Source organism: Simochromis diagramma, unplaced genomic scaffold (genome assembly GCF_900408965.1).
Source record: "Simochromis diagramma unplaced genomic scaffold, fSimDia1.1 OVJJ01000320.1, whole genome shotgun sequence".
NCBI classification, from domain to species: Eukaryota; Metazoa; Chordata; class Actinopteri; order Cichliformes; family Cichlidae; genus Simochromis; species Simochromis diagramma.
The window spans coordinates 3844158-3858936 of record NW_024386773.1 but is presented as its reverse complement, the minus strand read 5'-3'; the positions used below and the strand labels follow the sequence as shown (position 1 = coordinate 3858936).

At 38.8% G+C, this 14779-nt stretch overlaps 1 protein-coding gene and 1 long non-coding RNA gene across 2 annotated transcripts; one reads left to right on the top strand and one right to left on the bottom strand.

Moving 5' to 3' along the window:
* Positions 1-7057: 7057 nt before the first annotated feature.
* lsm3 (LSM3 homolog, U6 small nuclear RNA and mRNA degradation associated) lies at positions 7058-11356 on the bottom strand. Its single transcript, XM_040004025.1, has 4 exons — positions 11240-11356; positions 8488-8598; positions 8211-8306; positions 7058-7809 (listed from the first exon to the last, which is right to left on the bottom strand). The coding sequence occupies exons 1-4, from the start codon at positions 11258-11260 to the stop codon at positions 7729-7731; spliced, it is 309 nt and encodes a 102-aa protein (XP_039859959.1). The 5' UTR covers positions 11261-11356; the 3' UTR covers positions 7058-7728.
* Positions 11357-11454: 98 nt separating this feature from the next.
* Positions 11455-14478, top strand: LOC120716513. The gene is made up of 2 exons (XR_005691964.1): positions 11455-12469; positions 12600-14478. It is a non-coding gene; the product is annotated as an uncharacterized LOC120716513 (long non-coding RNA).
* The last annotated feature ends 301 nt before the right edge of the window (positions 14479-14779 follow it).

The following is a 14779-nucleotide window of genomic DNA, read 5'->3' as shown; positions in this document are numbered from 1 at the left end:
TCAAAAGGCTCTGCAAGCACACTCAAAGGGCTAAGTCACTATTTGCCTATTCTAAGAACTCTAGAAATGAAGTTTTGCTTCCATGTTTTGAAATGTATCTGCATGTACAAATTCAATTCAATTCAATTCAATTTTATTTATATAGCGCCAAATCACAACAAAAGTCACCTCAAGGTGCTTCATAGATACAGAGAAAAACCCAACAATCATATGACCCCCTATGAGCAAGCACTTTGGCGACAGTGGGAAGGAAAAACTCCCTTTTAACAGGAAGAAACCTCCGGCAGAACCAGGCTCAGGGAGGGGCGGCCATCTGCTGCAGTGCTAAATGAGGCTGTAACTGCCCAACTTCCCTCCATCCATCTAATGTTTATGCCTTTATTCATACAATAGCTACAATATGTTTTGACTCCGCCCCATTGTTCCTATCACCTTTGATTCTAGCAATTCGATAATTTGTCTTTGAGAAGTAGATTAGAAGGTAGATATTATATGATCTTGTAAACCTAGAGATAATCGACACTTTGTATCACTTTATTGTTATTTAGAAGAACACGCCGACTTTTCTTAGAACAACATGAGATTCTTACCTGCAGGGTGTGGTTCCATGGTGTAATGTTTAGCACTCTGGACTTTGATTCCAGTAGTCAAACCCCAGTGGGGTATGACTATTAAGATAGACATTTTTTTAATGGTAAATGTTAAGATTATAAATGCACCTGAATGATCCATCCATTTTGTTCTGCTTATCCCATTTAGAGTCACAGTTGGGTTGATACCTGTCACGGGTCCTGAATTATGTTTACAGCTACAATTTGGAAGAAAACTAGCCTTCTGGGGGGCAATTAGATCAAAACAGATTCCTATGTGTGTGGGTCCATGGTATAATGGTTAGCACACTGACCTGAGTTTAAATCGCAGTGGGACCTTTATTTCCTTCAGACAGATGTTTCATGTGGAAACTGAAACACATCTTGATCAAAAATAAGAACTGAAAGCAAGCTCTTTTGTGAAGCATTGGCAACCATGATGGTTCCAAGGAAACCTGGAACCGGGAGAAGATAAGTGAAAAACATGCCATTCCTTAAGTGTGTTATCAACACACTGTTTTGAGCCTTTGTTTTAGACTTCTCATAGTCTTGACCCCAGCTCTTCACAATGAATCTTGTAATACAAGATATATTTTATACTTTATATTGATCGTAATGAAAGGAACACATTTTTTCCCTGGAATTAGATCAGAAGATTGCACCAGGGTGTGACTCCATAATTAACACTCTGAACTTTGATTCCAGCAATCTTTGGCACATTCAAAGCCAAAATAGTCCGTTAGTTGTGCCTTTATTACATGTGATAACTGTACAATTACATCATATTGCAGGCCAAGACAAATTATCACACATTTAATATGTCCTGAACAGTTTAGCAAGTTTCTGTATTTGTTTATAGACGTATTTATAGACTTGGCTTTGCTCATTAGATCCCAGTTAGGACATCTAAAAGGTGATAAAAGCATGGATAGTTCACAGGCATGTACTGTAATAATGTGCAGAGCAAGCAATAACCACCTTTGAGTTTACAGTGGAGCATAGAAAATGGTTTTATGGTCACCATTATTGTTGCTGGTTTGAGCTGGAACCTTTTAAACATGCTCTATTTCAATTCCAAATGTGTGAGGCATGGTGGAGCACAGGGAGTGACACTTTAAACCTGATTAAAGCAGTACTGGTAAGTTACCTATTGGGCAAAGTGCACCTCAGCTCACATGAAGCTGAAACAGTAGATTATTTGGAGGGGAGGGGAGTGAACACACTATGATCTTAAAAATGCTATGAATGTAATATTCGTCTTTCAGAACATAATAATATTTGTGCAAAAATGAATGCTAATTTGTCTGATAGTTGCTGAAATATTTTATTATGGAAGAAAATGGCTGTTCAAGCATTAGACCTGTTAGTGATATGCATACAGGTCTAAACTTAAGCATCTCTAAAGCCAAAGTGTTGTGCATAAATGCCAAGCCAGAGGCACCCGTGACAGTGTACGGTGATCCCCTTGACAGCCTTGTCAAAAAGGCATCACTGCAAGTCTTGGGAAGGAAAGGGGACAGGGAACATTTGCAACACTCCAGTCCATCTGAAAGTCAGAGCAATACTGTCTGAAAACAAATGCCAGACTCCATAAGAGTAGTGTCAAAACTTTTCTCCTTTACGGATTGGAATGCTGGCAGGGAGACATAAACAAGATCAGAGTTTTTATAATCAGTGAAAATGATGCCACATCTTTTTGCTAGAAAAAAAAATTCTCAAATAAAGAACTCTAGAAAAACATCACTACAATAACATCAAAAAGCCAGAATGGACCAGTACCACATAACAAAGATCACTCACAAACAAAGTGGCATTAAACTGTGATGACCAAGGTGAAGGACGAGAGGCACAAAACACAGTCCAGGAAAGCCCCAGACAGGCTGCCAGTGCCTCTCAACAGATGATGAGGACTAACTAACATGTACCGTAAGGTGCTCCAGGTCGACAGTTTGACCTGAACAGCAGGCCAGACATCTCTAAATTGTTCAAAATTGTCTAAATCTGTTATCATTGCTTGGACATAGTTCCTCTCAGGTCCTGAAGTGCTGTTCAGCAATTGATCCTGACCTCAAAGTAGTCAAGAAAATGCATGGACAAATACTGTTTTCAACATTTTCTATCTCATAACTTCTGAGGAAATATGAAAGTTCTGGACTTTCCTTTAGTATAAAAACTTTCACTGTTGTATTTAATTTATAATTAATAAATTATTATCATTATAGAAATGTGGGAGAATGGGAAGCATTTTAAAAAAGGCTATTTTTGGTGTTGCACTTATTGTTTCATAGTTCCAAGATGCTGAAATCCCCATTAAACTGCCTGTATCCACTGGAAATTAAATTGTCGAATTATTTATTTGGAGCTAGTTTTTATAAAGGGCAGTGTTTGTGATGCAGACAGGCCAGCAAGACAGCTACTTATTCCCACTTAATCCACTGTGGATTTTTTTTTTTTATGTTTTTGGCAGTCTGGCTGAAGTGACCGTGAATATTTCACAGCTGTATTACTGATACGTGGATGAAGAGAAGATTTTATTTCAATTCAGCATCCTGTGCATTGAGTAATGGTTGGAAATATTTTTATGTTTCCATGTCAGTGATAGCCATGGTCAGAGGCATTATGGTTTGTTTGTCTTGTTTTTCCTTCAGATCTGGCAAAAACATTCATTTGGGTTCAACATGATTAGATTTTAGTGGTCAGGGTTGCTGTGACCCACACAACACATTTTGGGCCGTAACTACATAATGTATGTTATTTTCAGCAAAAGATTTACGTTATATGGGTAACTTATATCAACAATGTCAGCTTCAATTTGTTAAAGCTGTTATACAATATTTTTTCATCCATCCATCTGCCTGACCACCTCTATTGAGTTCTAAAGTTTGTGATCTGAAAGTCTGAGTCCACAGTTCAGTAATATAAAGTGGTAAAGTATTCACTATATCTATAGGTTTAGGAAGAAAAGGAGCTAAAATATAACTTTAGTTGTTTTTACTTGTCGGTAGTGTTAAAACCTCCCAACAACTGGTTCTCACTATATATGGTATTAGTACTGCTGCAACCCAGTAAACGTGTGCAGGGATATTGGATTGGATTGTTTTGGATATGCCTGCCTCTTGCAACATAAAGTGTTGCAAGAGGCATGAATTGTGCTCAGTCATAAAGAATTCTGCACTGTTCTTCCGTGTGTACTTTCATTAGTATGTCCTGTACTGAGGCCATCTGAACAAACCACACATTCCTTGAACAGTACAGAATGATAAACGCTGATTATTGTAAGAGTAATGATGAAAGTTCAGTCTTGGCTTTGGAGAACATTGGTTGGGAAAGGGAATTAAATACAAACGCAGCACTTGAGGCTGCTCTTTTAAAGTCAAATGGAAAAAATCAGCATTCCAACTTTCCCCCACAAACACACATGCTGATGTTTAGCAACTATAATGTTTACCACCTTATTGCGCTAGCTTGTTTACGCTGTATAAAGTGCACTAAGCAGAGGACTCCAGCTAAGGGGGATGGACAATGGGATTTTTTAAGCTGATGGTGGCAATAAATAAATCATCACGAGATGGATTTATCCTCTGTGGGCCATCAGTGCCTATATAAAAATAATGGAAATGCATCCAACAATAATTCTGTAATTCTCAGTAGGCAACAATTAACCTGAACCAAGGTGGTGAACCCACTGACTAACCAACAGTGCCTCATGGAGAGACTCACCAATAACATCCTTCCTATTTTTCTGCTGTTTTCAAAAACAAGATATGGCTTTTTTTTTTAAACAAGTTATATGATACTACCAGTTTTATCTGTTTGCATACTTCCCATACAGATTGCTGCCTACCTGGGACCTCTTTCACAAAGCAGGTTCAACAGATTCTGATTTGATTGACCCCCCCAGAGATGAACAAGAATGGGTTTTTAGCTCAAGGATTCATCATGGCAACAAGTAAATAAAGAGTCAGAATAAGAATACTTTATTAATCGCTAAGGAAATTATGTGGTCACAGTTTCTCCAAGAGAGTAAGCACAGTAACTGACTAAATTAAATAATATAAAATGTGAAAATATTGCAAAGTTGCAAAATATAACAAAAAAGTTAATATTTACAAATAGCTCAATTATAAATATCCCAGTATAAAACCCAAATTAAATATATATGGTTGAAATTGATGTGCCCCCTTTTTTTAAACCTTTATTTCTCTGTAGACAATGTGCAAATATTAACGGTGTGCAACTGCTGCACTGTGTACTGTGCATTAGATGGGGGAGTTGTGTCATCTCTCAGAAAATCATTTGGGTAATCTCAGTCTCCTGAACGTGCTCCTGTGACTGGCCAGCACATGATGGGAGTATGTGGGAGGTCTACTCCACCTTAAGAGAGTCCAGCTCCATCCTCACAACATTACTGGCCTTGCAGATCAGTTTATTGAGTTTGTTGGCATCTGTGACCCTCAGCCTGCTGCCCCAGCATGCAACAGCACAGAGGATGGCGCTGGCCACAGAATCATAAAAACTCCTGAACATTTACCAACAGATGTTAAAAGATGTCAGCCACCTCAGAAAATAGAGACGACTCTGGCCCTTCCCGACTCTGGTGTTTTTCACCCAGTCCAGTTTATTGTCAGTGTGTACTTTGTGGTATTTATAGTCCTCCACAATGTCCACATCAACCCCCTGGATTGATACAAGGGTCAACGGTTTCCTAGTCCTCCGAAAGTCATTTCCTTGGTCTTTGTCACGTTGAGCTGCAGATGATTCTGCTCACACCATGTGACAAAGGAGTCAACCACAGCCTGGTACTCTCATTACCCTCACTGATGCATCCAACCACCGCAGAGTCATCAGAAAACTTCTGAAGATGGCAGGTCTCTGTGAAGTGGCTGAAGTCTGTGGTATAGAGGGTGAAGAGGAAAGGGGAGAGGACAGTCTCTTGTGGTGCCCCTGTGTTTCTGATCACCTTGTCAGACACACAATGTTAAAGACGCACGTATTGTGGTCTTCCTCTCAGGTAATCAACAATCCAAGACACGAGAGAGGCATTAACCTGCATCGCTGTCAGCTTATCACCCAGGAGGGTCGGCCTGATGGTACTGAATGAAAAGTCAAACAACATGACCCTCATTGTGCTCACCAGCTGATCCAGATGGGCGTAACTATGGTGATTTGAAGATTCAAACTTGACAATTTTAGATTTCAACATGTGGATCAGCAGAGTTACACCATAAAATGTTGTTAAGAGTACATTCAGACTTTTTGAACTGAAGTGAAAATTATTCTAGTGGTTGTCATCTCTGATAGATGACAGACTTCACTGTGTACTGTAGCACTGCACATGGTTGATATGACAATAAAGCCGCTAGACTTGACTTGACTGAATCTAAATATCTGATTATATTTAAAAAGGATTTTATATGTGCAAAGACATTATGTTCTTTGCACATATAGTATGTTCTTTGACGTCGACTGCATGAACGGGGGAAATTCAGTCAGTCAGCTGGATCAGGTGCAGCAGGAGGGGAGAAACAGTTTTTGTGGATGTTAGGTTCTCAGTCTGTTACCCTGGTAACTGTTTTATGTTAGCTCTTTTAATGGAACATAAAATCCAGATTTTCCTCAGTCTTAATAAGCTCCTGCTTTTGAGAACACGGCCCTGGACTTATTCTGCATCCAGACATTTGTAGAAAAAATGATTAGACAAATTATTTCCATTGTATCACAAGTAAAATGTTCTAAATTTGCTAACATTGTTGTTAATGTAATCCTAAGTACTACAGTAATCTAGTTGTGAGTGTGATCAAATGTAAGGACTTCAGTTACACTTTTTTTAAACCAACTAAAATGTCAGTCTGTGGTAAAAAAAAAAAAAACCCAACAGCCCATTTAGTTTTCATGCAGAGATCACCTTCATCCTTGCTAGCCTGTTAAACTGAAGGTTCTTCTTTTAGATGTACACTGACATCTAGTGGTTACAATGCAACAATACAACAATCCTGACAATATGCAATAGACCCTGCAAGTTCTGCTCCGATGTTACATTAGAATGTTGCTAATGCAGTGGTGCATTTGCAATTTAAAATGTTATATAACTGCATAATGACACAAATAACACCTACAGTAACAAACTGGACTGTATCAACAACATATTGTAGTATAAAAATTGTATACAGTCTGCTAAATTGAGTTTTACTTGCAAACAGCTTTTCTACTCTGTGTACTTAAAAGCATTTCAAACTACAAGCCATATTCACTCATTCACACACGTTCCCTTAGCACTTAGTTACATACCTTGAGTCACTTTTTACCACCCACTCTAACCAATGAACCTGGGCCAATTTGGGGTTTAGTATCTTGCCCAAGAATAGTTTGATGTGCTGGCTGATTCAAACCACCAACCAGTTAACAACCCACTCTACCTCCTGAGTCACAGCTGCCAACAAATTTCAGCTTATTTACACGACAATCAATAAATTTTCCAATTACTTTTATTTTTTTATTTAACTTTACAAGACCAAACTGAAAAATCTTTGCACACATTGACACATCTGTGTGTGATTTACTCCCACATCCTCCACAGTACTACAAAAATATAAAATATTCAACTAAAATGTTATGACAGAAACCAAAAAAAACCCAACATATTCACAGACCTTCTGTTTGGAGTAAACTGACAGACTTTTGCTCGGAACAAACCAAAGTTACAGTTGACAAAATTTAAAACTTAAGAATCATACATATTGCTCAGCGTTACGTTTGGTGAGCCTTTTTAGACAAAGAGCACATACAGTCACAGACAACTAAAATGATGCGATTATGTTTAAACATAATGAGTATTCTTAGCTTTGGAACTTAAAATGGACTTTTTACCTGATCTAATGTTCTGAAATAGCCTAAATATCCTGTTAAATGAAAATGTGGCTTGAAAAATGGCAATTGCCAAAATAACACCTATTAAACACTGGCTTATAAAAGTTCTCTCTTCTTTCCATCGACATGTTTTACATCTGACAACAAAACAAAAATTAATAATTTGTCTCATGTGAGTGGATGATGTTGACAAAAAAAAGAGATTTTATCTCTTCTGTGGGCTGAAATTGTACTGGAGCAAAACCTGCTTCACACCAGGATGTAATCGAAGTTAGCCGACCCTGAGAGGTGGAGCTACAAGGACAACGCCGTCACCTCTCACAAACAGCATAGGGATGTTTCTCTTGGTAGACTGAAATGAAACAAAGATTCACACTTAAAATATTTCACTCCTTAAAATATTGTATACACATAGCTTCCAATAAATGTGTTTAACAACAAAGACTAAATATATTTTACTTAAAAATTAAAATATGCATTTGCTTTAATTACATTTTTGTTGTTAAGATGATCCCTGTGATTTTCTCAGTAATGTTAACCCTTGTTAAAACAGAGCAGCGAACAGACTGCATTTTTGAGGCCATGATATAACAAAGTCAGTGAAATATTATCCATTAAGTACTGTCTGTTATCTGAATGACACGTTAACGGTTTTAAAAGATGAAACAGGTTAAACTCAGACCAATGCCACAATAGACCACCAGCACCTTAAACCAAAAGGGCATCGGGACTGGAAAGAAAATGATGTGGCACCTTGTAGAGTTCTTCATAAGTCTCCTCATCGATCTCCACTGTCGTCACCGTCTCCTCCACATCACCAAGGATCATGTTCAAGTGCTGATCGTAAGCCTGGGACAAACAAGAACAAATAAGAGTGAAAAGTAAAAGAGGACAAAAAACACTCCAAAAGAAATTGAAGTGCTTGTTTTTAAAAACTCTTCCGAGCGGCCAGGGTCACACCTGCAGCACTCAAACAACATAAAAAAAAAAACCCAGCAACAACAACAACAAAACCCAGCACAAGACTCACATGAAGTCGGCCTCTGAGCTCGCGGTCATTCCTCATCTTGACATAGATTCGCTCATCTAGACTGAGCCTGATCAGATCAAGTGGCTCCTCAACTGTGTTTGTAGTTGGTTGCTGCAGCACACAGAAAAAAATGATACATGTATTAGGACTGGGCGATATATCGATATATTTTTATACAAGATAAGAGATGTGACAATATCGTTTATATCGACATAGTCTATGTTACGTTATAATTATACTTGTGGAACAGCAAGTTTGCCTCTCTTTCGTCCACTTTTGTCTCTACGCTGTGTTACTCTGCCTCGCCTCTTTCCTTCACTGAACACAACTCCCCCTCCCCCATCGCTTCACCTGCAGGTAACGACAAGATGGACACGGCAGCTATCAAAGAGGAGCTGGTCGGTAAAAAGAAAACATTTGGAGATTACTATTTTAGTGCGGCAGTGTTACTCTCGTTAAAATGACGTTAACGCCATAACTGTATTAACGCGGCAAATCTCCGTTAACGAGTTACCGCGGATCGCCCCGTGCGTGGGGCGTGCTGAGGCCGTGCAGCTAGCACTACTAGTATTTTCACCATTTACAACAGCGCCATAAAGTGCAAAATGAAGAGTGCGTGAGAAACTGTGTGCTGTATCCCAGACCGCGAAGTCTCCCAGCCTCCTGCCCCGAAATAAACTACCTTACAAAACTCGTATACCGTATTTTTCGGACTATAACCTATAAAAAAAAAATCGACAGTGCGCCTTATGTATGAATTCTGGTTGTGCTTACTGACCGCAAATCGCTTTATGTGGTACACGGCGTTCAGCAATCTGCCAAAAATGCTTTAGTACGACTTGGGTAAGCTATGAAGCCGCACCGCTTGATGGATTGTTGGAACATTACGGCTACCGTAGTCTGGAGCCTCGCGGAGTAATGCATACTGTGCTTCAACGTAATATTACCGTATTGTGTGCGTATAAGGACCACAAATGGCACCTGTAAGAGACACGGTTACGAAGCGGATTTCAAACTCCAGGCTGTCAGTCACGCAGTAGAACTTGGGAACAGAGCAGCTGCGAAATCTGTCTTTGTTATTATGCTAAGCGTCTTTTAATTTACATTTTGACTGCACAATTGTGAGCGTTTTGTTATCCACAAAAACAACATTGTTTTATTTTATTCATGGAGAATTATTATTTAATAAATGCTGATAATTTATTTCTGAGTAATTTTTTCATGTACATCTACGCTGTATGTTAATAAAGATGTGAGATCTGGGACACAGCGTGACTAAGAACTCTTTTTGTTCTTTCTTTATGGCTTTAAAAAAAAAAAATCGAGATATATATCGTATATCGCCATCCAGCTAAAGAATATCGAGATATGAGTTTTAGGCCATATCGCCCAACCCTAACATGTATACTTGACATATCAACAGGATATTAACATTCAACTGCCTTGGAACATTTTCTGTGGGATCATCCCTGATTTGCTTAAAAATGTTACGGTCTAAAGTTTGGACATTTAATGATTGCTGTGTAATTTTAGCTACATGTATTTAAAACTTTAACTACATGTAAGTTACTTTTTTTTTTTTTAATTTAATGTTCTGTCCATCCACTTTTTTCCACTTCAAAATCGGAGGCAATACTTGTACATGAATATCCAAAAATAAAACAATGTATAAAAATAAAAGCTGGAAACTTTCACTAGTCTTCCCTACCATATCTGTAATTTGGCCCAGGTCATCAGACATCAAAAAATGCCTGAGCACTGGCTAAATAGATATGAAAAAATGTAAGCAGTCCTATATTGGAGCACACACTAATAAAAAACAAACCAAAAAAATAAACTAAATAACATTCGGAAACTGTCGCATTTCATAATAATGTAAAATGAAACGTGGAATATTTTCTAATATGGTCGAGCAGCAGGCACAGCTGAGATGCAATGACCTATTGCTTGTTCTGCCCACTCGCTTTCTTTGCAAACTCCTTATGCCCGAACCAAAAATAATATGAATTTACTTTAATACAAATTAAAAACACAACAAATACCCCCATGTACAAGTCTCTTCTCAAGCTAGCATTTTCTGTGACAAGAATAATCGAGTGATTATCATTAGGCCAGAATTAAATGCAGACCTTTCGAGCAGTTTTGGTGTAAACGCCTCTGTCAGTGCGCCCCAGGGTGGCTGTGGCTACATTGTAGCTTGCCATCATCAGTGTGTGAATGGGTGGATGATTGCGTATAGTGTAAAGCGCTTTGGGGTCCTTAGGACCAAGTAAAGCGCTATACAAATACAGACCATTTACCATAAACAGCCAAAATATTTGAGGCAAAGTGAAGAAACGTCGTGTTCCATGAGTTAACTGAGTTTTCAGTGAGTTGTTTAATGTTTATCCCAAATAGTTGTGAACTGCAACCCAGACGCTACAGACCTAACTAACCCAACTTTAGACTAAAAAAGATAAAGAAAATTAAACGTGGACATATATTAGCGGTAATCCTGCGCTAACACGCTCTGCTCTGCCTAAAGAACAGTGGTGCAAATCCTACTGGCGGTAGCATTTACACGCTAGACATGCTAAATCAGCTAGCTTTTGACAGGCCCTTCCGCGCTTTTACCACATCAGTTATGAACAAAGTAACACAATAAGCTCGTTACATCAAGTACACGGGTAAACCTGTCTCCTCTTCACCCATGGGATAATTACATGCACGCTGTTAAAAGAACAACAGCAGAATTGAAGGCAGTTACACCAACCTGCTCAACTTCGTCCGCCATGATGTTTGAGTCTGCGTCGAATGACCGAACCAGTGCGGAGGTTGCCAGGTCTGCAAAAAACCGCGTTTTCACATAACACAAAGCACGCCTCCTGGATGAGACTATAAACATAACGATGGAAGTAGGATAGGGTTACATTACTTAATTGCATTTTAATTATTTATGTTGTTACAGCTATAGGCAAGGTGGGGGTGAGATTACATCAGGGATCTGCTTGTTTTCAGTGGTGATGGACAAGTTTACAGTGGAGGTCAGGCAGGAAACCCTATTAACTACGATCTTTGCAGATAACTGTGATCTGTAGTGAGAGTAGGGAGCAGGAAGAGAGCCTGGAGAGGTGGATGTATGCTCTTGAGATAAGTGGAAGGAAAGTTAGAATATGTAAATATGTAAATGAGAGGGCAAAGCTGCAAGGAGTTGCAAGGAGCAGAGATAGTAAAGGTAGATGAGTTTGCATACCTGGGGTTGACCAAGGAAAACATTGGATCAAGAGGCGAAGAATAAAGTGCAAGCCAGGTTTAGCAGCATTTGTGACAGAAAGATATCAAGCAAGAGTGAAAGGGAAGTCTACAAGATGGTCGTGAGATTTGTTGCGATCGATGGTTTGGAGCTGGTGACAGAGCTGAAGATGGGAATGACCAGGATGGACAGGATTAGACATGAGTATGTCAGAGGCTGAGGTGATGCAGTTTGGAAAGTTGGAGAGGTAAGACTGAGACGGTCTGGACATGTGATGAAGAGGGATAGTGGAAATGAAGTCAGTATGGAGCTGCCAGGAAGGAGATAAAGAGGGAGAACACAGAGAAGCTTCATGGATGCAGTGGAGGAGGATATGCAGAGGGTTGATGCGAAAGGGTAGGATGGTAGAGATAGGGAGAGATGAAGGCAGATGATCTGCTGTAGCAACCTCTAAAGTGAGTAAATAAAAAAAGGAGAAGAAGCAATATTTATTGTCTAACTTATTTTAAAATCCATGGTACACATTCAAAAATTAAATATTTTTTATTGTCATTGTCCTTGTAATTATAACTGTAAATTTGATTTATCCAAATAAATACAAATGAGCACTCATACGTGCAGGAGAGTGAAGTGCAAACCTGGCAACCCGAATGAGGACGCTAGCAGTTCCTCTGTCCTTTATATTGCCCGTCTGCTTTTCCAGACTTTTCCATCCCCCGCATCTCCGTACAGTGCAACGGCAGATCAGAGGTAGGTTATTAAACATAAACTATATATATATATATATTTGCATCATTTTTTTCCGTTTCTAATGGCTCATGTCTTTACGAAATTTCAACCTTACTGATGCGGCGTATTCTGTCTTGTTTTTCTGTTTTAGTAAATGCAACGCAACAAAAGTTTACAGTGTCAGACCTTCGCATTAACAGGTCATTGTGAGTTCATATTAAAACAAGCATCCAATACGTTAATATTACAGCTATAAGGCAAACAGTACAGGTTAAACCCACAATACCGTTGTTGTTGTTGTTGTTGTTGTTTTTAAAGGAAACTATGCCCTATAACTCTGAATTTATCCAATTTATTAACTGACTTTAAAACCGCAAGTATCGCAGTTGAATTCAGAGAACTAAAGCTGCATTACTGCATTAATTCAAGCAAGAAGGCATTCATTTCCGGACATTATTCATTTTTATAACTTTATTCCGCTATTGTCACACTGGGCAGGTGCCACGTGTAGAATGGGCAGCTGTCCCACTTTTTATCCAACTGCGCAGTGAGACCATTATTATTACTGTTGTTGTCATCGTCGTCATTGTTGTTCTCTGTCCCACATGTTGAGATAATCTCCCAAATTTTGCTCTAGTTTGCAAAGGTCAGAAGTGCAGAACAGACACTTTTCTAATGCAAATGAAGAAAGTAAGGCTGAGATCATGACTGAAGTTTAGGCGAACAATGCTGCCTATGCTATACCCAACAAGGAAAGCTGTATATAGATATTGTTATATTCCCTCTGTGTGGCTCAAAAAGAAGTGTTCTATGTATATCTCTGACTGTAACCCCAGTAAAATACAGTAAAATCAAATGTATTTATATTTGCAACATATCCTTCACAAATTCCAGTGTCTTTGTTCCACATTAAGTTTGTTTGGATTTGGTCACACTTGCCACATGTGACTACAATTAACAGCATTTTTCTTATACAGAAAATCTTTTTGTTTTACAAATAGTTAAATTTATTCACTCTGTCTCTTGTCTTATTTTTCTTCTCTGGCTTTCCTCTTTTTTTTCCCTTTCTGTAAATGTGTGTGTGTGTGATTGACTGTGTGTGCACCTCCTCTCCCAGTTCAGTCCAGTGTTCCATACTGGGTTTGTGTGCAGGCTGAGGAGGCAGATCAAAGCAGTGCTGTTACCCATTCCACCCTCAGCTTCAGCGCGGCTGTGTGGTGGAAGAAGTCCCTGCTACAGATAAGCCAAACAACCTGTGTGGCCCAGTGCTAGGACCACTGACTGCACACAGTTTCATATTTGTAAATTTGTTAAAGTTTTGTGAGAAAGCAGGCAATATGTCTGCGCTTGTGTGGGTGAGGTTTTTTTTTTTGCATGCTTGTTTTTTTGATCTGTCATGTCAAAACCAGATAAGGGTGTGTTTGCCATTAAACAGTTGGCAGCTGGTGGCCTAGAAACTGAAACTGGTGCCTAAACTCACAGTTGTTTTGTTTTGCTCACTTTTTGCTTGTCAAGGTCCTTTGTGTGTGTTACCTGCCAAAAGATGGCGCTAAACGATAGGAAGACAGAAGCCGACGTCATCAGTCGTTGAAGGTCAACAGATAAGCTGTGGGAAACTGTCACTGCAAATCAGTCCTGTTAACAGCTATAATAAACACGACAGTCAAAAAGGGTGATTTTAAGACATTTTCTCAGGTGAAACACTACAATAAGCTGCACCTGCTTTTACTGCACTGAAGTTTTTACTGATTTCAGTGGAGCACAGCTGAAATTAGCATAAAAAGTCAAAAGATTATGCAAGTGTCCTAAACTGTGTAATGATTTATCAGGTGTTTCAACTTTGTACAGATTTTTTGTTTGTAAATAGAAAGAAAATTATTTTTGTATTACATTTCAAATAATAAGAAGCACAGATCAAATGTTTTATACGCTTTGAACAATGTTTAGTGTTCGGCTTTAAGCAAGGAAAATACGGAGTTGTTGTCTGAATGTGATACACACTGAAATAAAGTTATCATTTTTTCCACTTTGACATATTGTCATAAGTGTTTGTACTGTGAAGATTAACAGTGTTACAAGGTCATCTGCTGTAGACCTACTTTACTATATGTAGTCCAAAGAGTCTGCGTCTCAAGAGTGTTCCAGCAGACACAGAACCAGGGTCCAGTTTCGCAAAGCTATTTTTACCCAGTCTTAATTTTGTTATTGCACAAGTGTAGCTTACTCAAAGGTGCATGATTTTAAGGCTAAACGAAATTAGTCACCTTCACGCCAGTTGAACTGAGCTGTATTTCCATGTAAACAACCAGTGTCACCTAGCCACCAGCTTTT